General features: G+C 39.0%; 2 protein-coding genes across 4 annotated transcripts; one reads left to right on the plus strand and one right to left on the minus strand.

The window, feature by feature from the left end:
- The first annotated feature begins 3,207 nt into the window (after window positions 1-3,207).
- LOC114481465 (proton channel OTOP3-like) lies at window positions 3,208-10,147 on the plus strand. 2 transcript variants are annotated; one of them, XR_003676246.1, is made up of 8 exons: window positions 3,208-3,639; window positions 3,739-3,875; window positions 4,465-4,523; window positions 4,697-4,830; window positions 6,138-6,817; window positions 7,928-8,092; window positions 8,977-9,380; window positions 9,919-10,147. XR_003676246.1 is itself a non-coding variant. In XM_028476324.1 (7 exons), exons 1-7 carry the CDS (start codon window positions 3,246-3,248, stop codon window positions 9,145-9,147), a joined length of 1,740 nt encoding a protein of 579 aa, XP_028332125.1. In that variant the 5' UTR covers window positions 3,208-3,245; the 3' UTR covers window positions 9,148-9,552. The 2 variants fall into 2 exon arrangements, 1 of the variants encoding a protein (XP_028332125.1); XM_028476324.1 differs by lacking the exon at window positions 9,919-10,147 and having other exon boundaries at window positions 8,977-9,552.
- LOC114481460 (protein HID1-like) lies at window positions 9,856-23,579 on the minus strand. Of its 2 annotated transcripts, none has more exons than XM_028476318.1 (19): window positions 23,447-23,579; window positions 21,877-22,026; window positions 21,189-21,359; window positions 19,301-19,417; window positions 17,120-17,226; window positions 16,917-17,033; window positions 15,838-16,051; window positions 14,708-14,764; window positions 14,494-14,634; window positions 14,082-14,172; window positions 13,855-14,006; window positions 13,703-13,781; window positions 12,859-13,023; window positions 12,570-12,773; window positions 10,876-11,006; window positions 10,730-10,813; window positions 10,372-10,463; window positions 10,141-10,299; window positions 9,856-10,008 (listed from the first exon to the last, which is right to left on the minus strand). In XM_028476318.1, exons 1-19 carry the CDS (start codon window positions 23,510-23,512, stop codon window positions 9,945-9,947), a joined length of 2,361 nt encoding a protein of 786 aa, XP_028332119.1. In that variant the 5' UTR covers window positions 23,513-23,579; the 3' UTR covers window positions 9,856-9,944. The 2 variants fall into 2 exon arrangements, with proteins under 2 accessions (XP_028332119.1, XP_028332118.1); XM_028476317.1 differs by having other exon boundaries at window positions 15,835-16,051.
- Window positions 23,580-24,909: the final 1,330 nt, after the last annotated feature.

Genomic DNA, 24,909 nt, shown 5'->3' on the forward strand with positions numbered 1-24,909 from the left:
GCTTTTTTATATTGCGTTAACATTAACTGGTGAACAGTGTACGGTTGTTGGTGTGTCAGCTTTATTCCACTACTATACATTCGTCCATGTTATTGTTTAGACTTATCTTGTCGAACGAATGCATGCCGCATCATAGCAAATATACAATTAAATAAAAGGCATTTGTTTTATTTGAAATAATGAAATTTAAGAGTTACCGTTAAGTTGAAATGTTTGACTGGTCTTTTAAAGTAGTGCACGCTTACATTTAGCTTCCATCCTCATAGATGTCAGTGATCTGTGTGGCATTTGTTAATTACTTCATATTTTTATTTAGTTTAACCAACTTAGTTTGGTTAAGTTGTGATGGTTAAATTTGTAACAATATTTAACTACGTCAATATGACAATGCAATGTAGAAAAACAGAAAAGAAAAAAAAGTCAATGAAAATATATGGATGTGATGTGCTCTTCAAACTATGACACAGCAACAACACAGTCACCAAACTATTACACGCAACAATGAAGTCCATAAACTATGACAAAACACAGCGGCACGCAAACTGCGACAAGGCCTTAAACAATGACACGGCAACAACACAGCCCTCAAACTATGATACGGCGAACAATACTCAAACCACAACACAGAAAAAATACAGGCCTCAAAGCATGACAGCAAAAATCCAAGCATCAAAGCACGACACAGCAAAAATACATTCATCAAAACATGACGCTGCAAAAATACTTTCAAAGCATGACAGGGAAAATAGAGGACTCAAAGCGAGACACAGCGAAAATACATTCATTAAAGCGTGACACAGAGAATATACAACCGTCAAAGCGAGACAGCAAAAATACATTCATTAAAGCATGACGGTGAATATACAACTATCAAAGCATGACACAGCAAAAATACATTCATTAAAGCATGACAGTGAATATACAACTATCAAAGCATGACACAGCAAAAATATATTCATTAAAACATGACAGTGAGTATACAACTGTCAAAGCATGACACAGCGAAAATACATTCATTAAAGCGTGACACAGAGAATATACAACCGTCAAAGCGAGACAGCAAAAATACATTCATTAAAGCATGACGGTGAATATACAACTATCAAAGCATGACACAGCAAAAATACATTCATTAAAGCATGACAGTGAATATACAACTATCAAAGCATGACACAGCAAAAATATATTCATTAAAACATGACAGTGAGTATACAACTGTCAAAGCATGACACAGCAAAAATGCATTCATTAAAGCGTGACTGAGTATACAACCGTCAAAGCATGACACAGCAAAATTATAGGCATCGAAGCGTGACAGCAAAAAACATTTGGGTGGGCTCAGCCACAGCCCACTGGACCGTGGTGTTTGAATTACAACTCAGCATATGCTTGAATCATGTGCAACAATTATGAGAATACTGTAGTAGTGAAACCATGACTCATTGATTACAATGATTATGCTTTAACAGACTCTGGCTAAGCTGTGACAACCAAACCATGACTCAGTAAAAACACAAAGGCAGACTGTCAGCAACACAACTTCAACATCAATTATCAACAATACTCAGAACTATGACTCGTCAACAATATGTGACTAGGCGGTGGTATACGATCTCAAATCTAATTTGTGTTGCATGGAGTCGTATTGAGCAGCTTTAAACAGCTAAACTAGGAGTGTCAAACATTTGCCAGAAAACATTCATTTAAGGAAAGTTTAATAAACCTAAACATCTCAATTAGGCCAATACTATAGATTATTGTTTGACATCACTGATCACCTACTGAGGTAAAGAGCTGAGAAGTGTGACATGTACTGACACCGTTGGAGCTCAAACAAAATAAAAAAAGTAGGGAGCTCAGCAGCCACAGCTTAAATAAGATGATAATCAAGGTAATGAGCTTCACCTGTGACAGGTGAGCAGGAAGCAATGTACTCACTCTCAGTCTCAAAAATCAGTGTATCGTTCAATCGTTGGATATTCTGTTTTATAACCAAATCAAAAAACAAATAAACTGTGATTACTTGGTTTTACCAATTTAAAATAAAATACAGAAAAACAAAACAAAACCAAAAACAGTTCTATTTGTGTGCTTTTATCAAACTGCATGACAACATCTGAAGTAAAGACTTCTTCAACACATTCACATGATTACAGCTTTATTAATCCACCCGTGATAAGAAAAGTCGTTCATTAATCACAAAAACACGTCATGGAAAACTTTATTGTCGGCTAAAACAAAACACAAAGTAAAGAGTGCTTCAGAGGAAATGTAGTATGTTTTTTTATGTAGAAAAATGAAATAACTTTAAATAAAGATTTTAGTTTTCCCCCTTGAAGATATTTTACATTATCAAAGTGTTTTATAAATTAAATATTACAAACTAATTTAAAAAAGCAAATGATTGGATAAGATTAGGCACAAAAACATATCCCACTCTAATTCAGGTTTACTATTTTTCTATATTTTGTGTTTTTTTTTTTTTTTATCATTGTTGATTTAAAAAAAGATATTCATTGAAAAAAAATAAAAATAAAACAATAATTTAAAAAAAATGCACAAACAGCCAGACACTTGATTGTCATGTATATTTATCAATTGCATAACACAAATAGTAGCAATGGGTACAGACAGTATATAATAAAAATGCAATAGGAGAGAAAATGTAAAATGACACTAAAAATTACATTTATGACACCAAAAAAATGCATTTATTTTTAAAAATGCATTATAGATTCATATTTTATGATAATTACAATTTTAATTACAAAAAAAGTGATTTTATTTATTTAAATTTTACAAATTAACAGGTCAATGTGTAACATGCCTGGTTTGGTTGTGAAAAATGTATCAATTTCATTTATTAGACTTAAAACATTATAGTAGAAGTAGAGTTAAAATATGGAAACATTATGAATTCAAACCAACAAAAATTTCAACATTCATCAAACATTGTACAGAAAATGTACATTTATGTTAGAATTGTGAGTTTTCTTATGATGTGTGACCTATAACACAGAAAGCTGAGGTCGGGCACATGTGAATAACACGTCACTGTAAACAAACAAACCTGCTGCTTGTGAACAGAATGTTTTTCTACTGGCTTCTTTTGTTGGAGGAGTGTCAGTGTAGAGCTACATGTGGGTGGAACCAGCTCCACCTGAAAGGTGGGGTTATTCTGGAGGCCACACCCACTCTTACAGGTTGGAACAGCAGGTGAAGGTAAGTCTAGGACCTGCCTTTACATGCTCGGCTTCAGGGATTCAACCCTTCAACCTAAACCCTGGGAACTGGTATCAGAGAGTATGGATTCTGATCCTGGAGAGATCGAGCTGTCAGGATACGCAGAGGCAGATGAAGGCCATCCAGACCAGGATGAGCATGTAGAGCTTCTGTCTCACATTGGAAAACGTCTGATCTCTAGTCTTCTGGGTCTAAACCTGGTGGTCTTTGGAGTTTCGTGTGTGGTGGCCCAGGCCCTGAACCAGGTGGACCTGACCCAGCAGCAGCCCCGCCTCCTGGTGCTGGTGCTGGTGGGTTTCAGCCTGCTGTGGATGCTCTGGTTTCTGCTGTGGGCTCGGAAACATCCCAGTGTTTCCCCACAGAGAGACCACCACGCCGCAGGAACCAGTGTCATCTGTGAGCTGCTGAACCCAGACTTATTCATTGTATTTTATTTTGAAAAACAAACACTGTGTCATTAAACCTAAATATGATCCACATCTTGTCTCTCCTCAGGTGTACTGCTGCTGTTTGCAGCCTGCAGCGTGCTCCTCTACATTTGCAGGATGGTTTATGTGATGGAGACCAGGCAGTGCAAAGCTGCTGTGTTGCTGCTCGCTCCCTTCATTGAAACGCCTTTTCTCATCATACAGGTGACGGCTTAAAACTACCAAATTAAAATTGCAGAAATTAAAATTTAATTAAAAAAAAAAAAAGAAATTGGAATTGTACATTTGTTTTTTTGTTATTTTTGTTTGGTTTTTTTTAAACTATTTGAAATTGTAAAAAAAAAAAAAACAAATAAAAATTGTACTAATTTAAAAAATCTAACTAAAAAAATGTAAAAAAAATAAATAAAAAAGAAATACAAATTGTAAGAAATCTTTAAAAAACTTTTTAATTTAAAAAAGTGAAAACTCAAAATTTAAATTTTAAACATTTTAAACAAGTGACCAACAAATATTCTAACTAAAATATTCAAAATGTAATCAAATAAAAATTAAAAAATTGTTCAAAACAAATTAAAATTGTGCACATTGACAAATAAAATAAAATTTGTATTTGGGGAATTCAAAAGACAAAAAAAAAAAATAATAATAATAATTGAAAAACCAACAACTTCAAATTTAAAATTTTAAAGTAAATCTCAAAATTTTGATTATAAAAATTTAAATGGGAAAAATTTAAGTTAAAAATGCCATTAAACATTTGATGCGATCTATTATTTTTGCTCTTTTGCAGACATATTTGCTGTGGGCTCACTCCAAGGACTGCATCCACAGTCACAAAACCATCATCAGGTGATCTCTGTGTTCTGTTGGAGCACGATGCACATTTCACGCTCAATTTCGTAAAACATTTTTGTTTTACTAAATTGTTTTAAAGCTTGATTAACAGATATTTGTTTGGGCACAAATAACGTTTTTTTTTTGGTTTATTATTAGCTTGCGTTTGCATGCTGTGCTCAATGTAGGACGGGACTGGTGGTGATCTTCTCCTCTGATCTGCTGCTGTGGCTCAGCGCCGTCATGGAGGACAGCATTCACGTGGAAATCGAGTTAGAGAAAGAAGACGATATCAGGATCAGTAGCATAAACATGTCAGAAGGTGTCGACTCTGGTTTAAAAGTATCTTCTTTCAATGCTCAGATGTGCATCACTTGTGTTGAATGACTATCAACAAGGCTTTGAAGGTTTAAACAGTTTGTGAGGTGATTAAATAAGGCCTCCGATAACCAGAAATCTAGGAAAACATGGAATTCACATTCCGAAACAGGAAAAGCAATCATAACTGTTTTTTAGATTTAAAATCAGACCCCAATATGACACGGAAATATCTCAAATGCATGTTTCGGAATAATTCACTGGGAAATGGATGACTGAATGTCTAGCAAGTGGACGAATGTATCAAATTCCACTTAAAATCTCGCGCTACGTAATCACACGACTTTGCGGAATTTCATAACTTGAGGAAGATTTACCGGGTGGCGGTGATTAAAGGAAATCTCTCCATGACACAAACTAAACCCTCACTATGGGTGTAAGAAAAAAAATCGATTTCAGCGATATATTGCCACATTTACTTTAAATTCTTGACATGTTTCAATTATCAATTGCCTGGCAGTTGAAAGTCGAAACATGTCCGGAAATCAGGAAATCCTGAAGAACAGTTGTCGGAATAATAGAAACCATTACATAATAGTCAAAAAGAACTTGCTGGAATTATGTGCTGTATCAGCACCATAGCAGCAGATGAAGGTCTTTCCACTCCGTTACCTTTTTGTGATAATGGTGTTGGAATGGCAAACATGAAAGTTGGTCACAGCCATCACACACTGAGCTACAACTCAATGGTTGCTGTTCTAATACTGAATGTCCTTCATTGGCTTTTTAAAAATTGACATCTAAAAGTTGTCCTGGGGTTTCCATGGTAACCGTTGATGATAACGGAGCGGTAAAGAAAAAGCAAACCCATCTTATTTCCTGGTTAAAATGGAAAATATACATCACATGCTGTGTACATGCACACACGCACCAGTGTGAAAGCTATGGGGGTTAAACAAGCTAGTATTAGCAGGGGCCAAAGTTTTAGTTCAAAGAGGGAGACACTGACTCGTTAGGGTAACGGAGTGGAACTGACATGGCGAAAAGTGCTGAAAATCATCAATCGCATAAATTAAACCATAACGTATTATTTAAAAAGAAAACAAAAAGAACTTGCTGGACATGGACAATGAAGTGAGCTACTGTACACTTTAAATTCCATGTGTCCCTAATGAAAATTTCTCTCACATTTACCTTATCGAAACAAGGAAAGAGGATGAAAGGGAATTATTAAAATGACGTAGAAATGGTAAACTGAAACAAAATTCAGGAAACGCTGAAACTGATTAAACTTGTGATGTGTGTGTGAAGATAAGTCGAGCGTGTGTCAGTGCGCCGCCAGCGCCTCCTGCCTCGTCTTCAGGAAAGGCTTCGAGCTCCTCTTCCCGTTCCACATGGAGTTCTACCTGACGGCCGCCTGCTTAGTCTATGTGATGTGGACCAACGTTGGTCGTAGGATGGATGCGGCCCATCATCCTTCATCAGAACACAAGCTGAACCTTCACCTCCTGAGCAAAGGCAGGCTGGTGTTGGGCCTGGTGTGCGGAGTCCTGGTCCTCCTCGCTGGGGTGGCCGTGTTCATCCTCTACCAGGTCTGGGTGGGTGAGCCAGATCGCCGCCACACGGCCTTCATCATCTTCTACAGCTTCCATCTGTGCGTCACGCCCCTCATGTGCTTGTCCTCCCTGGCCGGGATGGTCCTCCAACGGTTGGAGAAGAGGAAGCTGGAGGGCGGACACAATCCCACTCGTAGCCTAGACGTGACGCTGCTGTTGGGGACGGTGGCCGGGCCTCTCGCCCTGGCATACCTCTCTCTGTTGGCAGCCATGTTTGTGAGTTCCAGCCGGTCTCTGAGGAACATGGAGGTGTCGTACTCCGCCCTCAGCCTGATGGAACTCGTCCTGCAGAACATCTTCATCATCAGCGGCCTCCACAGGCACCAGAGCGCCCTTCCCAAGAGGACAGGGACCCAGTGGAGAGCTATCTTCAAGGTATGACCTACAAACATCCTTCACTTACTCCAACTCAATTCTTTTTTACCAACATGTTCTCCATGCTGTTTTATCAATCAAATTGTTATGTGGCTCAGTGGTAGAGTGGCTCTTCCAATAACCGAAGAGTTGAGGGTTCGAATCACACTCTAACTAAGTAATTGTTGTTGTGTCCTTGGGCAAGGCACTTTACCAACATTGCCTCGTATAAATGTGGTGTGTGAGTGAGTGTTGGTGGTCAGTCTGCCCCAGGGCAGCTGTGGCTACAATAGTAGCCTACCACCACCATGTAAGGAGTGAAAGAATAATGCATATCAATGTAAAGCACTTTGAGTGTCTGTGAAAAGCGCTTTATAAAATCCAATGCAATAACATGTACAACTATAATAAATAGGGGAGTAATTGAGATGAATAATTGCAAAACAACTGTGAGGCAGACCCAACTACCATTATATGGTTAATAATATACAAATAAACCACAAAATATCTGCATTTAAGACATTTTTTCAAGAATTTATTTGCTATTTCTATCATAATCACACACTAAATCGTACACAGTAATTATTATTAAACATTTCATCGTTTATGTTCATAATCCCCCAGTTATTTTAATTATTGAATTATATAAAAAAATGATTATCTAATTATCGCTACAGTGCTTGAAATTGAAAGAAAGTCAAGTTTCTTGTTGTTTTTCTGCACAAATTTAATAAAAATTAAATTTTTAAAAATGTAAATTACAAAAGCCAACTCTGATTTTGCAAATTTCCCCTTTGTGGGACTAATAAAGTTCATTTTATCATAAATCAATAAATATTTAACAAAAGGCGGGAAAACACCAAACATGGCAACGCTACACACGCTGCTTTTAACAGATATGAAGAAATATCTACTTACTGTCAGGTGCATTCATGTAAAGGTTATTTATTTAACCCGTCATTGGTCATAATGTTATAATATAATAATAATATACAACACAGCTGGTGACTGATATTTCCTAATAAAAGGATATAAACACAACACTGACCAGTTTGGTCGTTTTACGTTACAAAAATCAGCATTTCTGGATCACTTTCGTGTTGTTTTGTCCCAATGTTTGTTGTTATTCAGAAAAAGAAGAAAAAGGCGGATTCAAATGAGCAGAAAACTGCTGAGTCACTACTGGAGGTTAACTCTTCATCGCCCCCTGGTGTCCAGGTGGATGAAGTGCCAAAGTCCTGGAGCAAGAGAATCACTCAGGAGATTTGTGTTTTCCTCATCTTTTCAAACATCACAGTAAGGGCTCGAATGATCTAAATAGCTGTAATTTCACCCATTTTAAACAAAAAATAAAATTAAAATAAAATAATGAATTTAAAAAGAAAAAAAAATATTTTTGAATCTTGAAGGGATTGAAAACTGAATTAATGATTAAACATGTCATTTCTTCATTATGAGCACCAAACTGATACAGTTTACGACAGTGGTTCCCAACCTTTTTTAATAATTTCACAGATTTCTGGCAATCCCAGAGACTTTTTTTCTCTAAAATTATTTTTTTCAATCATATTTGTAATACAGTGTTTCAAATACAGAGTAGTAAGGATTAGCGCACAAAGTGACAATATGTGCCAGCTCAGATATTTTCATACTGCATTTTATTTGAACTAGATGAGCTTTCTGCCTCCTCCTGCATTGTATATCAATTTTTATGATAGTGTATTGTTTTTTTTGTTTTTTTTTAAATTGTACAAAATAGATGAATGAAAATAAATACAAATAATTAGGAAAAAAAAAAGTAAAAAAACAATCTTAATCAGGCGACCCCATTTTATTTCCACCCCACATTGGGTTGCAAACCCAAGGTTGAAAATCCTTGGTTTAAGACAAATTTGCTTTTTTTCTGCATATGGTTCACACCTGTTATATTTGTCATTTTGTGTAACATTAAAAAACTATATACTGTACATATAATGTAGTAAGGATGAGAGAATACATACTTTTCTGTAAGTTATGCATTTTTGAGACCATATCATGCATTCTCATTCGAGGACACTGTTATTTAATTTATGTAAACTTTGAATAATTTGAATTTTGAGAGAATGGTTTGTTTTTTTTGTTTTTTTAATGGGAGCTATCTTTAGACACCCGAGCTGGTCTAACGTGTGTTTTCCTCACAGATGTGGTTCATCCCGGCCTTTGGGGTTCACCCACAGTTTGAGAACGGTCTGGGAAAGCAGTTCTTCGGCTTCACTGCTTGGTTTGTCCTGGCCAATATGTTCCAGCCGCTCAGTGTTTTCTACAGGATGCACTCAGTGGGAGCTCTGATGGAGCTGCTGGTGTCGGCGTGAAGACCTTCAACAGTGGGCTGCAAACAAGCTTCAATCCACATGCTGAAAATCCCACGGATCCTGAACACAACACTATTATGTACATATGTGGAAAAACTCTGAAATCTCACATTACTAAAGGCGGGAGGATATATCGTCACGGGACAAGAAATCGCGACAAGATGTACTATCGCCAATGGTCCGAGTAATATCACGAGGAGGGACATGATCTACTACACACCAGATTGTTTCAGGTTTTTAATTTTTGCTTAAAAAGTTCATATGCAGAGTAAGTACTGTATGTGCACAGCTTAAGTTAAATAAATAAAAGCATGGTTATTTTTTCAACAGACATTTTTTCCTTCCAGAAATACTGTATCGTATCGTTATTGTGAGCCCAGATTACTATTAAAAACATTAATGTGGTCATTAATGTTGTCAGTAAATTCAAGAAGACTTGGATGAAAACTATTCAAGATAAATTAATTCCAATGTAAAAGTTTGTCCTGTTGGAGGCGCTAGACAACAGGTCAATGTTTCATTATCAAGAGGTTATAATTTATGTATTCAACAAATAAACAAAGTGTCTGACACAAAAACTTGGTCAACAATTTTCTGAAAATAATTCTCTGGAGGCAAATATCCCTGGGGTCAGATTGATCCCAGCGCTAAAATGTGTTAGCAATATTTGAGGATGATTAGAGGGTTAAACAGAAATTAGTTTCACACTTAAGGCATTCATTGGTTTTTATTTGAGATGTTCCTCCTACATCCTGGATTCTTTCTCTCCAGCACAAAACCAGCCGCCAGCAGCTCGTCTAAATCCTCTGGATCTCAAAGAGCCGAATGTCGGTGTCGTACCAGATCGGAGGATCCAGGTTTCTATGACGACGGGAGGAGGAACAAACATCAGATACAGCAGGAGTGTCAAACATCTACGTTCCACCTATTGTGGGTTGGACCAGTAGAAGAACGACAGCATTGACCTACGGGGACAGAGAAAAAGCGTCTTACCGTAAGTAGATGATGCCCCACATGTACGTGCGGAACCAGACGGCGGTGCCGGCGTTGGCCTGGTACTTCCTGATGAGGATGGGGTGAGGGACGGGCAGGAGGCCCACCAGGGTGCCATGCTGCAGGAACTTCAGGATCTCAGATTCATCTGTCAAACCTCTGAAGATGACAGAAGAAAACCAGGTCCATCACACACTGAACAGCAGAGCATTTTATCAGCATCAAACCTACTTATCGATGCAGATTTTCTCCACCTGAGGAACCAGAACCTGTAGAAGCCTCATTATGGTCTGCAGAGGAAGTTTGGACTTCCAGGAGGTCACCTGAGCAGAACACAGAGACATCCAACGTTCACGTACGGCACAACAAGTGGACCAGAAACTCCCACAGACCATGAATGTAACACTTGTATTGCATTCAAAGTATATTTTGAACAATTTGAGCCCATTTTTGCTAATTCTTACCCATTTTCTGCAACAACACCAAACTTGCCATAGTTTAACCTATTTTCATCCCTGTCTCCACATGACAGTTCTTCAATGTTCATGTCTGTGTTAAACCACCTTCAGGTACAGTGGGGGATTCTCACCCAGTTTGTGTTGGCGTTCCAGGCCGTAGTCAGTGAGACACTGGACACTCGTCTATGGGTTGGCTCCGCCTCCTTGTGCTCGGCCTGTGGTCATGAGAGAAGCTCAGATCAATGGAACACTAACGTGACTCTGGGTGCCTCCTCACCTCCTGATCTCGCTCCGACGGTGACTCTGCGTTGAAGGGTCCGACATCTGTGGGAGGAGACGCAGCGTGACGCACCGCAACCATCGTCCCGTCTTCACTCACCTGAGACTTCTCTGTGATTTTATCGATGCCTGAAACACACAGAGAAACATGTTGGCTCAGGCTACAGCAGGAGAAATGCAGGACGGATGGACGGGAGAAGCTCAGAGTAGAGTTGCTGCTCCTCTGTGATGCTGAGCCAGTTTAAGTAGAACAGACATGTTAGCATGCCCCCTGGTAGCTTTACTTTAAGTGTAACTGTATCTGTGGTGAGCTCAGTGGGTGTGCACTGTAGCAGTTCCCACTCAACGTTCTTGAAGTCAAAATACAGCGCTTGGGGCGTTGCCATCTTGCAAATTTGATGTCATTTGGAGCCAGAGTCAGCACAGTAGGGTCCGGTGGGAGGAGCCCTGGTAACACGCCCCCACCCATTTAGCGTACTGCCCTGATGAGTTACGCAGCCCAGCTACGCCACAAACTTGAGTATCTTTCCCACTTGTTTAGATGATCAGATCATAGAGGTTAGTACTAGTACGTGTAGCTCAAAAAAGATGAAAAAAATGAATGGGAAAGTTTAACGGCGTCTCTGCTTTCTTTCACGATGTACTGTAACTGCTTATGCTACTCACAAAGAGAACTACGCAAGACCCGAGGCTGTTAATCATTGTCATACTGTATATGACTGTATTTAAAAACAAACTTCACAGAAAAATGAGCACTTGAACACAAATGTACGGTGATAATAACTAATGATAACAGGAGAGTTTAGATTTGAAAAAAAATTATCACTTCCTCGGGAGGATGTCCCGTCCATCTTTTTTACAGTCTATGGGTGGGCCTTATAACTTTCATCCAGGGTCTTTTATTGTGAAGGGCTAAGTGTGGACATTGTGTAACGATAGTCTATTATTCTGGGATTTAATTTATTTTAATTCACTTCGAAACGACATGATAAACCTTTGAATTTCAAAATAAAAGTACCCGTGTCAAGGAAATGTTTTCTAGTTTTATTTGTAGAAATATTTATTCATCTTTTATTTTGAAACTACATAATATCTTCACCTAAATAAGTTTAAGATCAATTAAAATCGATTTACTAATGAGTAAACTTCACCTCACAAGTGGATTTTATTCGTTTATCACACAGGAAGTGGCCCCCCATTTCCAGGAAGTAGCGACCTCCTACTGGTGTTCCTTCTAAGCTGGCTTTTAGTGTCTGTTTGTTGGGTTTTTTCCTTTTTATTACAAATTTTATATTTTGATAGTTGAGAGGACTTTTGTTGTAATTAGCACTATATACTGTAAATAAAATTTAATTGAATTGTCACATTAGGGCTTTTATTGTGAAAGGCCAAGTGTGGACATTGTGTTCAGATTAATTTAATTTAATTCAATTTAATTTACTTTGAAACTAAATAAAGTGAATGTGACAGTCTAAAGAAGAACTCAGGAGAGCCTTTGGGTTTAAAAATAAAACTAATCAAGGACATGTTTTCTAGTTTTCTTATTATTATGAAAGAACACAATATTTTCACTTGCTGTTTAAATAAGTTTAATATGAATTAAAATCTATTTACTATTGAGTAAACTGCAGCTCACACTCATTTATCACACAGGAAGTGGTCCCCCATCTACAGGAAGTAGCAACCTCCTACCTGGCGTTGCTTCTAAACTGGCCTGTAGCATCCCCACTCTGCAGCCCATGGACACGTTCTCTGTGGAGTTCACCCTGGACATCCCACCTTTCCTCCTCTTCTTCTGCAAAGCCTTCTGAATGGACGCGGCGTCCGACGGCAGGTTGGCCAACGCGTGGAACACGCTTCGCTTTCGGATGATGGCGTAGATCAGGTTTGAGTTCCCTGTTAGAGAAAGAGGGGGAGGAGGTCAGACTAGTGTCATCATGGGAACAGAAAAGGGAAACGACGCGTGGACCCAGCGACGCACCGTCAAACTGATACTGGATGATGTTGTTGAAGACCTCTAGCAAAAAGAAGACCAGGTGATGGTTTTGAGGGTTGGAGAAGAGGAACCAGGGCGTGGAGAACGCCTCCAGCAGGTGCAGCAGCTTGTTGGACGCCACCATGGACAAACTCTTCAGGTACGGAGAGACTGAAAGTGAAGAGAAGTCAGCTTGTGGCTGTGCAGGTGTCCCCACACCGCCCCCTGCTGTGTGGAACACCTGCTGCAAGTCTCCAGCAGGGTGTGGGGACACCTGCTCACTGGACAGTGTGGTGTGGGGACACCTGCTGTGAGTCCCCAGTTGGGGGCTGTGTGGGGACACCTGCTGTGAGTCTCCAGGAGGGGGAGGTGTGGGGACACCTGCTGTGAGTGTACATTGGAAGGACCCCTGACTACAGTCCGCAGTTCGGGGCGGAGCTCAGTGCTGCTCAACATCGGCATGCTATTGGCTTTCAGTCCACAGTTCGGGGCAAACTCAATGCGGCATGCTATTGTGTTGTGTGATTCTTATACAGTGGAGTACAAAAATAATCAACCTCAAAATAAATAAATCGTGCCATATAAATATTTTATATGTCATAATTCTATGGGCATGGTTAGGGGTGAAGGTTAGGATGAGAGTAAGTCTGAACGTGATTGGTTTATTGAACTGCAGGCTGCAGTCAGGGGCTTCTCATACATTGTGGGGAAACCTGCTGTGAGTCTCCAGCGGGGGGCGCTGTGTGGGGACACCTGCTGTGTGGGGACACCTGCTGTGTGTCTCCAGCAGAGGGTGGTGTGGGGGCACCTGCTGTGAGACTCCAGCAGGGTGCTTTGTGGGGAGACCTACTGTTGACAATGACGGTGAGCAGACAGTCGAACAGAGGCTGCAGACGCTGATACCCACACGTGATGATTTTGTGGAAGACCTGGAACACAAAGGTTATTTTTTCCCACTGAGGGATCACCACCGAGTCCAAGGGTGTGCTCCGGCGTACTCACCACCACCAGTAGGTCGGCATGTGTCCCCGTAAACACGGGAATGTCCATGGGGACACACAGGACGTACGGCTTGTTCAGACGGACGCCAAAGTTCCTCTCGCCGCTGAGCAACAGCAGGACAAAGACGCCGATGTGCATGAGACCGACCCGAGCTGTGGACACACACACACACCTCGTGAAGACATTTGGACTTTCTCGCGGTGGCGTGTCGTGAAGGTCCGCCTCACATTGGTCGGCTCGGGCGTCGTTCAGGAAGAAGAGGATGGGAACCAGCATGTCCAGCACGTCGCTGCTCTTCAGGACGAAGAAGAGGAATTTCTAACACACGCAGAGAGAGAGAGAGAGCAGGAAATAACTAAGGCTTTGTTTCAGTGTTTTTAGAGTCGTCCTGTACGTTTTTATCGTTATTTTTTCTTGGTATATTCTGTTCCTGCCTTTTCTTCTGTCATTTTCTGTATTTTTTAAATGTTTTTTTTATGGTAATGTATTTTTTATCATTATGTTGTCATTTTGTGTGCTTTTGTTTTTGTTCTGTGTATTTTTCTTGTTATGCTGTGGCTTTGTTGTCCTTTTGTGTCTCATTCTTGTCATTTTGCATGTGTCTGTTGTGAGAGAAGCAGCTGAGAGCTGTTTTCTGACCTTGTTCAGGTCACACAGCTTCCAGAAGAGGATGAGCAGCTCCTGGTGGAAGTGAATCTTCTTGGTGGATCGGGGCAGGTACGTCTGGATCAGAGGATTGTTGAGCAGACCTGCCAAACCTTTGAGGATGAAGCTCAAGTCCTGAAGGTTGGAAACAGAAAACATGAACGTACGACCGCGTCCATCAGCGATAAATAAAGGTTAGTGCTTTTACCTCTTCTCTGTGTATCCTAGAGAGATAATTCACAAACAGGTTTTCAGGTCCCAACATCTAGAAAAAGCCGCAGGAAAACAGAAGGAGCTGTTATTACAGTACAAAAGCAAAGCGTGGAGCTAATGGCGTGTGATATAACAATATGTATTGTAGTTCGATATAAAACATCTACCGTACGATATAACCCTCCATCGACATGAGTGTTGAATGTTTAGTGCCACAAAGATGCAGAAAATGCATACTATGGTATGTGGAAGTGAAACGCTGCTTTTTTTGGCTGGAATCACCAATTAGTCTGGTTACAAACTCTGTCACTACAGCCAATATGACTCTTCTACGCAAAATAGCGGCAAACGTGTCTCACAAATGTTAGTGTTAATTTATCTCCTGCTGCTTTAGAAATACTTTTAAAGAATAGAACCCAACCAAACATCTACTTTCATATATGATCTTTGTAAGATTCACTACAGGTACGGTTTAAAACGATAGCAGTGGCCATTATTGTTGTTTTTTGCGCCCCCAAATCAGAACACATGCAACAATATATGTAGCATGTCATGAATATTCCTTCATTGAGAAGATTCTTAAAAGAGAAGTATCATTTATTTATTTCAGTTTTAAAAACTTACACAAACACTGATACTCCAAATAATAAAAAACAATAAATTCTCCATATCTTTGTAAATTGTTGGGAATCTGCTCTTTTCTGTGTTGATATGAAAGAATTGAAAAGTGATCAGGTTTGTTGTTTTTTTTGGGAAATTGACCAGTCTATGCAAAGTTATTGAAAGTAATAAAGCCTTATTATTAAAAAATAAGTAGCCTTAGTCACAACTTTTGAAACTATATTTGGAAAAATCTGCTGCTAAATCAGGCGTTTTAGGCTGTAACAATTGCACATGTATTGGTCGCGAACTCCTAAAGGTGCTGAGAAATAGGAAATGGTCATGTTACCAATTTATTTACAGAAACCATTTTATATATAGTAACATATATAATGAATAGCAATTTTCCATTCATGTCATGTAATTTTAAGGAAGAAATACAATATCGGGATATATATCATCAGAATATAAATCTAACTATGTCGTGATATAAATTTTCTCCACTACGTGGAGCTGCGTCACCTCCTGCTCATGCTCAGCCGAGCCATCGGCGGCGTCGGAGCCTTTGGAGGCGGAGCCTGCCTCGTGCTCCAGGGTGACAATGAGGACATGCAGCGCCTGCTCCACCAGCCGCTCCCGCTGGTCCGAGAACAGCAGGTGGTTGTAGGGGATTCCGTAGCCGACCGGGTCATAGGCGCACACCACGTTCAGCAGGGACGTGAAGAGGGGGAGGGCGTGTCTGTGGGTGGAGACAAAATCACAGGCTGAACAATTCAAATCAAACCCACAGAAAACATTTCACATTCCACCAGAACTTAACCATAAACAGAGAAAAACAATCCTTAAAATGACAAAAATCAGAAATGTGTGTGCAGCCGGTAAGAGAACTGGGTTTTAAATGTACAATCTGACGGTGCTAAGTTTATGTTTGATTTCAGATGAATGGCACGGGTGATCTTTATTTGTGTTTAGAGGAAATGTTGCTTTAAAAATGGCTGCTGGGTTGAAACTTAATGTGCATGAATGACGTGTTAGTTTGAGAGCTTGCACAATACAGGTGTATTAATTAACAGTTAAACAACTAACGTTAAATTATATGATTTAAATAACATTTTAAAAGGAAGGAAAATGTGTTAAAATATCTGGAAACTAAAACATTTTCAGTAATGGTTGAAAGGAACAGCTGGTATAAAGTTAAGTTGAAAATACTGAAAAGTTAAAACATTGATTCATAATAATAATTAATTAAATAAGGTAAAATATAATTTAAGTTCAAATATTTTCATTTAGATTGAATAAGAACAGTAATTTAATTGATGTTGATACTGCAAGTTCAAATATTTTCTTTGATTAAAATGCTATTGAAAATAAAGGGTTGAAGGAAAACAAATGGTGATTTTCTTTCAACAATGTAGAGTTGTTTGATTTGACAAGTGAATCAAATGTATTTTTCTGCTGTGTACTCAATCCATTTCAAGTAAGAAACTGCACATCGGTGAAGAACTTGACAAAAACCAACAAGAAACCCTAAAATGACGCAAATGGGACCCAAAAACAATAGTAACGACTTTTATCAAAAGTGACCACACACACAGGTACTGTACCTGTTCTCCGTGCAGCAGAAGAAGGAGACCCAGGGGTTGGGCACTTTGTTGCCGGAGGACGGAGGAAGGTACATGTCCTCAGAGAAGCAGGTGAGCAGCAGCTTGAGGAGCTCCACCCTGTAGCAGGTGAAGGAAGGAGAGACACGTGAGCAGACCCCACACTCACCCTGAAACTCCCCCACGCTACGCCATAGTCTCCTCACCGGTTCAGGTCGTGGACGTAATTCAAAGGAGGCGACTGAGCAAAGCCGACGCCGGCCTCCCAGATAAACTCACAGCTGTCGATGGATCGGATGTCATCAGGAGTCACCTACAGCGGGAAAAACAAGTCAAAAATTATAGTCCATTGTTCTATAAATCTGTGATAACCACATTTATTGATTTGTCCGAATAATATCCACTGTTTGTTATCCAAGATGTTTAATATTATTTTCTCCATAGTATTATAGTCAAGATGTAAATCCTTGTTTTAATCAGAAATAAAAGTGACTAAAAATGGTGGAAAAGGTGGTGAAATGGGATTTTAAAAACCACAAAAATTGGTTATGGCAAATTGTGAATGTGGTGAAATTGGCAAAAAAAAAAATAAGCATGAAATGTGGTGAAGAGAGGTTAAAAGTGAAAATAATGCATCAGCATATGCGACAGGTGGAAAAAGTGTGAAAAGGGTTTATAACTGCCGAAAATGTCTTGAAAGTGGAAAATATGTGTATTGAAGTTATAGAGATCATTTCACCCAAATGTTTATTTTAACATAAAACATCAACTACTAGTTTGTCTTCAAGTCTTTTCTCTACTCATCAAACATCACAAAAACTAAAACCAGTAACAGTAGAACCTTTGTAGAACTGCAGGAACTGCTGACTAAACCATGTTCCATGTTTACTGAGAGTTACGTGTTGGTGCTACAGGTTTTTTAATAACTCTCTTCACGTCCCGTGAGGTCAGCTGAACCATGTTCACACCCACTAGTCCACATACGGATACCAGTGAGTGTCCTGCTGACAGAGTCTGTGCTGTACACCTCTGCACAGATAACACCAGCGTTTGGAACGAACGAAAACAAGGTGACAATGATTCTCAGACAGCAAAGGTCACACAAACAATCACAGACTGAACACAAAGAGCATCGCTACATAAAAACATGATTTAACCACAGTTAGCAGAAGATAGCACTCAAAGTAACTAAGGGGCAGCTTCTGCAGGGTGCTTTACCATCTTATTGTTATGTCGATAGGTTATATCTGGCTGTGATGTACTTTAAAAAATGAAAGGGGAAAACTAAATCAAAACCTGTCAAAAGATCAACAGGTTACAGCAGGGCTTCTCAAAGTATGGGGCGTGTCCCCATGGTGGGGAATGGAGCCCGACAAACAGTAGGAAATTTTCAGTTTCATGCCAATCTTCTTAAATCAATTTATTGACAATAAATGATAACGAATAATAAGAAGCCTAAAAATGTGGCAGAAATTAAAAGAGCATTAAATTATTAGACTGCGTTAGATATGCAACCAAGAACAAAATGTAATGTGGAACTAAAGTGCAAAAAAATAACAATGCACTACATTCTTATTATTATTATTATTATATTACTGTTTCTGTTTGGATTTTTTTTTTTGCACCATCCACCAAGTCACATTGTATGACTTAAAAAATTAATTTCCTTTTGTTGTTTTCTTAAGTTTTTTGTCACAGATTGCAAACGATGTCTGGTAATTTCCTGTATTCTTGACTATTGCACTTCTACATTTTTTTTTTCATGCAGGTAATTAATTTTGTTTTTGATTATTGGTTTATTATGAAATATGATGTTAGTTGTTCCCTGTTAGTTCAATACATTTGAAAATGTGTAAATTTTTCAGAATCACCACCAAGAACCACAGGGTTACAGGGACATTTGAAAATCTTTGTGACCATGTGTATGTATGAGCAGGATCTTTTATTGCAGTTTTCCTCTAGCAGTGAATCGGTGGGAACCGCCCACAGCCATCGGCCCTTTTTTCCAGGGAGATCGGGGTCACGTACCAAGTGTTTGCGGAGCGGACGGAAACATGGTCCACCCTTTTCAAACAGCAACACGCCTCCGTGGCTCTGCTGTGTCACACATTAACTCCTGATAGAGATAGCAGAGCTAACCGCTACTGCCTCAGGGATGAAATGCAGACCGTCTAGTTTTTAATGTAGGCAATGAAGTGTTTGCACTGCTGAAGCTTCAGGTGAAGAACAAAAACCAACACAGGCCACAAACACTCGTTATTACACTTTAGTTAGACAAAAACAGGCTGAAAAACACCAAAAAGGACAAGAGCTGAACATAAAGGCTAATCTGAAGTATTTCATGGGAGTCGGTGAGGTGTTAAACATAAGGAAGGCCTTGGACTTACTGGTCCGCTCTTCTTCAGGCTCTGGATGGTGAAACCAGGACAGAAGAGCAGGTCTGAAACGGCGAGAAGCAGAGACTCAGCCAGAGGTCGACAACTGTCCTCACCGTCATCTACACGCTGAGAGATTCATAAACACACATTATTATAATTAACACCAGCTTCTAGGACTTTAAAGTCTGGATATACAGTAAATGCTGTTATAGGTTTTAAATCTGAGTTTAGAACCTAAGAAAGAACCTGATTATTTCTCAATCATTGCACCTACAACAAGTTGATGGAGGAAATATGGACGAGACTAAGTACTTAAAGCAGTTTAACAGAAACCACAATAGGATGGTTGGATGGAAACGTCTGGAGTTGAAGTGCAAGAGAAGACAAGCTCATACAAGAACAGGTTATAGAGGACACGACAAGATCATACAAAAGCAAGACAAGAAAGAAAAAAAATAATCACACAAGACAAGACAAGGCGGCAAGATCATACAGGATAAGACAAAAACACCCAAGACAAGGCAAGACAAGTCGAATCAAGACAAATACAAGACAGGCAAGACCATGCAAAAACAGGTCATACAAGACCAGGTCATACAAGACAAGCAAGCCAAAGTGAAGCAAGACAAGACCAAATCTTATGAGACAAGACAAAGCACCTAAGATTCAACATATGACTCCTCAATAAATAACCATTATCCAACTCCTGGGTTTGAAAACAGAGGCAGAAGTTTTTAGTATCACATTCAATAAACACTTAAAGACATGTTTAACGTGTTTGGTTTCACAGCACAGTTTTTATGTTTATCATGAGTGTTTAATTTGACCAAGCTAAGCTAACAATTGTCACATTAGCCTAAAAAACGTACAATGTTGCTTTATTCTATTGTGAGCAGCTTTGCAGGCGTTCGTTCCACCTGAAGAAAGCACTGTCTCATTTTGGGATATTCAATCTCTCCTTGATCTGAGCCTGGTCCAGTTGGGCGAGGGGGGGGTAGACAATGTGTCCAGTGTTTGGGTTCACCACGTAATCAGAGACTGGAGGACTCAAAGAGCTGCAGAAACGCCATCTTTTACTACAGAAACTTTACAGCAGCTTCTTGTCTGAGCACAGCAGATTGAAAAAGATGGAAACCAGAACAAACTGGAAAAAGATGCAAAGCCTCCGACTCCGTCAAATTATCGTTGATTTTTGTGTGCAACAGTGTAGCATAAACATTGAACGTGACATCAGAGAACCTACAAACTGTGCCTTTGAGGAAGTGATCAGTGGTGTGATGCAATGGGACCAACCATTAAATGTAGACACAAATATTCCCTTTTTGACCTGTCAATGTTTAGTGTGAGAAAATCTAAAAATAGACACACACAAAGGTGTCAGCTCTGCCTTGCCAGATACAGCTGCTATTTTCACTCTTAAAACAATCACAACTAAATATGCACAACTCTAACATCACATTTTACTGTCACCTTAAAATGGTCAACTCTTCTGAAACCGTTTCATCGTTCTGCCCTGACTCCCACTTCCCTGTTCCCTTCCCCCTCACCAAGGTGTAACACTGCCCTCTCTTTTATATTCTACCTTTAATAAAGTATTTATTCTTCTTCCTTAGGGAGGGCTGGTGATGGTCACAACTAAGCAATAAAATAAATGTATTTATTAAATTGCAATAATAAAACATGCGTTGCTGCCCTGAAAAGATTGCACTACATATAGTGTTAACCTTCAACAGCATGTGCAGAAAAATGGTCATCTTATCCACCTCCTTTGGATACAGGAAGCCCAACCTGGCAACGCAGCCGCTGAGTGGTTAACTTTCCTCCTCTCTCTTTCTGCGTGTTTTGCTACTTTTCTCACTCACGGTGACGCTAATATGTGAGAGAGTGGCCCTCCTACCCCCGCTCGGCCGGCTCCGGGGATGGTGGACCAGAAGAATCCCCTCCAGTCGGCATCCTCAAAGATGTAGGGAAGGATGCGGGTGAGCAGGCGGCTGCAGTTCAACACAATCTGACGCTCTCGCTCCGACGGACAGCCAGAGTCAGCGCTCTGGACCAGTCTCTCCACGGCCTGAAGAAGAAGAAAGAGAAGAAGCTTTAGTATACAAAATAACTCCAAAAATAGACAAAGAACTCCAAAAATACACAAGAAAACAGACAAATGTACAAAATGACAACAAAAACACACAAAATGAGAACAATACAAAAACACACAAAATGAGAACAATACAAAAAAAATTACAAAATTATACCAACGACTCCAAAACGACAACAAAAATACACAAATTGAGAACTATAAAAAAATTACGGCAACAATATACAAAATGACTACAAAAATGCAAAAACACACAAAGTGTCGTTTCCTGTGTTCATGCTAAATGCTGACATGAATATTGATCATGTGACGCTCATATGTGATACGATCACATGTTTTTTGCCCATCTCTGCTTTAACCGCCTCTCCTTTCCTCTCTATGGATGACCTTTGACCTCTCAGTGTGAGAACCACAAACAGGAGCATTCCTCCGTGTGTTTCCAGGATGGAGCCACGACGCTGCCGCTTGTAAACCACCTGACGGCGTGTGTCACCTTGTAGCAGAGGGTTGCCAGGTTGGACGGGGACTCCTCTCTGACGGCTCGGATCTCTGCGGCCGGCACCAGAGCAAAAACGTCCTGGACGGTGGTGGTGGACTCGGCCCAGAACTGGTCCCAGAATGCATCGTCTGAGGCCTCCACCGGCTGTTGAGAAACACACAAGTCAAAATCCTACGCACACAAACAAATATATGGAATATACATAACATATACATAGGATACAAAATCACAATAATAATAATACAAAACTACTCCAAAAAAAGACAGAAAAACAATAACAAAATATGCAAAATGACACAAAAATATCAAAACAACACAAAATGATGACAAAAAGACAAACACATTTGTCGTCCCTAATATGTGGAACAAAATGGCAAGAAATACACAAAAGATGTCTACAAAAATACACAAAAACAGACAAATGTACAAAATAACAAAAACCTACAAGACGACTACAAAAAAGCTACAAAAACTCCCACAGTAATAACAGAAAAAAATACACAGAATGAGAACAATACAAAAAATGACAACAAAAACACATCAAATGACCAAAAATGCATCAAAACGATGACAATAAGACACAAATAAAACACGTGTCATCTGTAATACGTGGAACGGAACAAAATGAAAAAAAAAAAAAAAAAAAAAATGCACACGAGACAACAAAAATATATAAAACCAGACAAATATCCAAAATTTAAAAAATAAAATAAAATTTATAAAAAAAAAAAAAAAAAACTGAAAAAATACACAAAATGAGAACAATACAAAAAACAACAGAGATACACAAAATGGCTCTAAAAACGCATCAAAACAACACAAAATTATGACACAGAATGGAACAAAATGGCAACAAATACACACAAACAGACAAACAAAATGACAAAAGCAATACACCAAAATAACAAACAAAAAAAAAAAAAAAACACTATGACAACAAAAATACACAATATGACAACAAAAATACACAATATGACTCAAAACAACACAAAACGGTGACAAAAACACATTTGTCATCCGTAATACGTGGAAACGGAACGTCTACATGTTTTCAAACATTTTCACGTTTTCGTATCTGTCAGAAAAATTTGCACGAATGGTGAAGGTGACGTCATTTGGGAGCGTTTAAAGCGCAGGTGCAGCACGTGTGTCTAATCAAGTGGCTGGTGGTAAGAATATTATGTCCTGAATGTACATTGTGACATGAACGCATCTTAAATGCACTGCATGCAAAACAAATGATTTACACTGAGGATAAACTATTTAATGAGGGAATGTTATTTATTTATTTATTAAAAAAATTAAAATAAAAATAAATTAAACTTACAAAAACAAGTATTTGTTTTTAATATCGTTAAGTTTCAACATGCTCTGAGTTTCTTTTAGTATATATTGGATAATGTCCTTTAATTGACGTGTTCATGATGTTTTTTCACGCACAGCTTGGGATCTATAATGGAACATCTGTTACTTCATCCCTCAGGCTGCAATGAACGCGGTTTATTTGTGTTTATTTTTTTGTTTTGTTTATGTCGTTCTAACGGATGTAAACACGCACACCGACCTGTGTCTTGGTGGTTAGTTGGATCACAGCTTTCCTGAAGTGAAGTTTGGAGTCTGCGTTTCCCATTTCTCTGGATCCTGTTTAGGATCCGTGACGATGACCTGCTTCATCCACGCGCACTGATGCGTTCAGGCCGCCTCGGTAAATACAGGCACCGGCTCTACGCTACATTTTTTAGTTTTATATTCAAATTGAACTTTTGGCCATTAAATATGTATCAGCGACAGGCAGTAGTGTGAAACAACAAAGTAAAAATACGAAGTTACTACACTGAAGCAGCTTTAATTTTCTACTTTCAAGAAAATACCGAATTCTTTAATTCCGCTCTATATTTCTCATAAGCATTTACATTATGCGTTACATTGTTTTGTTTTTGCTCCCTATAAAGCTTTTCCTTGTTTATTAATTCAATTTTGTATTCAAATTGTATTTATTTTATTTATTATGTCTCTTGGTCTTATTTTGGTCAATTTCTTAATTCAAGCAGTCAATAATGCTTGATTATGGTTGGTTGGTAAGAATATAATAAAAGAAAATATTTTCACAAAAATAATGATTTTGTTATATTAAAGATATAGTGTTCTTTCAGTTTTATTTAATGTAATGATTATTTCTCCAGTTTATTTATAAGCTTGTTTTTGACCAGACTCGAAAATAAACAGTTTAATGAGTGTTGTTAATTTATTTTAATCAAATGTCTCGAAATATGTTTAAAATAACGGAGGGCTTTTGTTTTCGTTTCTCATGAGGAGTTTAAATATTTTCGATTGTCTGTAAACGCATCAGCAGCCCAGCAGGAGCCAAACAAGGTGACTTCCGGTGTCCCTAATGCAGCAGGTGTTGTTGCCATAGTTCCCTTGTCTCTATCTTAGAAAGTTCATTTATCCATTCTTACGACATCTGTAGACACATTTCATATCATGTTTGTGAACAAAAATTGGTGGAAAAGGTGATAGAAATTGATTAAAAAATTGCAAATTAGAGTGGCCAAAAACGAGCAGAAAAAGTGGTGAAAATGGTTGGGTGGGTTTGAGTAATGTAGTTTTTAAAAGTAGGAACAATTAGGGTCAACATATGTGACATTAGATGGAAAAGAGGTGGAAAGGGTTTATAAGTGCTGAAAATGTTTTTCAAAGTGTGAAAAAATATGCAGAAAAGGCATTGAAATTTGACGGAGAAGTGGCAGAAATGTGAGTTATGTAGCAAAAAGTGATAAAATTAGTCAAATATGGCAAGTTTGGTGTAGTTGTAGAAATAAGTAAAAACGGGCTCAAATTGTTAAGGCATCTCGCGACCCCCGCCCAGTGTCTCGCGACCCCAAATGGGGTCCTGACTCCAAGGTTGGGAACATGTATCGTCCCACCTGTGATTTTAGCTGAGCTGCTTTGGTTTAACCACACGGTGGCGGTAGGGTAACAAACAGGACAGTCAGTGGCTCAGGCTGATTTATTTTCACACCAACA

Source organism: Gouania willdenowi, chromosome 19 (assembly GCF_900634775.1).
Source record: "Gouania willdenowi chromosome 19, fGouWil2.1, whole genome shotgun sequence".
Lineage (NCBI taxonomy): Eukaryota > Metazoa > Chordata > Actinopteri > Blenniiformes > Gobiesocidae > Gouania > Gouania willdenowi.

Excerpts from the sequence above, each read along its gene's own strand:
- LOC114481465 (XM_028476324.1), top strand. The coding sequence starts at position 3,246 with ATGCTCGGCTTCAGGGATTCAACCCTTCAACCTAAACCCTGGGAACTG. Across the intron at positions 4,524-4,696 it reads AGTCACAAAACCATCATCAG|GACGGGACTGGTGGTGATCT; the intron begins GTGATCTCTGTG and ends TGCTCAATGTAG. Across the intron at positions 4,831-6,137 it reads TAGCATAAACATGTCAGAAG|ATAAGTCGAGCGTGTGTCAG; the intron begins GTGTCGACTCTG and ends GTGTGTGTGAAG.
- LOC114481460 (XM_028476317.1), bottom strand. The coding sequence starts at position 23,512 with ATGGGAAACGCAGACTCCAAACTTCACTTCAGGAAAGCTGTGATCCAA. Across the intron at positions 14,007-14,081 it reads CGACGCCCGAGCCGACCAAT|CTCGGGTCGGTCTCATGCAC; the intron begins GTGAGGCGGACC and ends GTGTGTCCACAG. Across the intron at positions 10,300-10,371 it reads GAGAAAATCTGCATCGATAA|AGGTTTGACAGATGAATCTG; the intron begins GTAGGTTTGATG and ends TGTCATCTTCAG.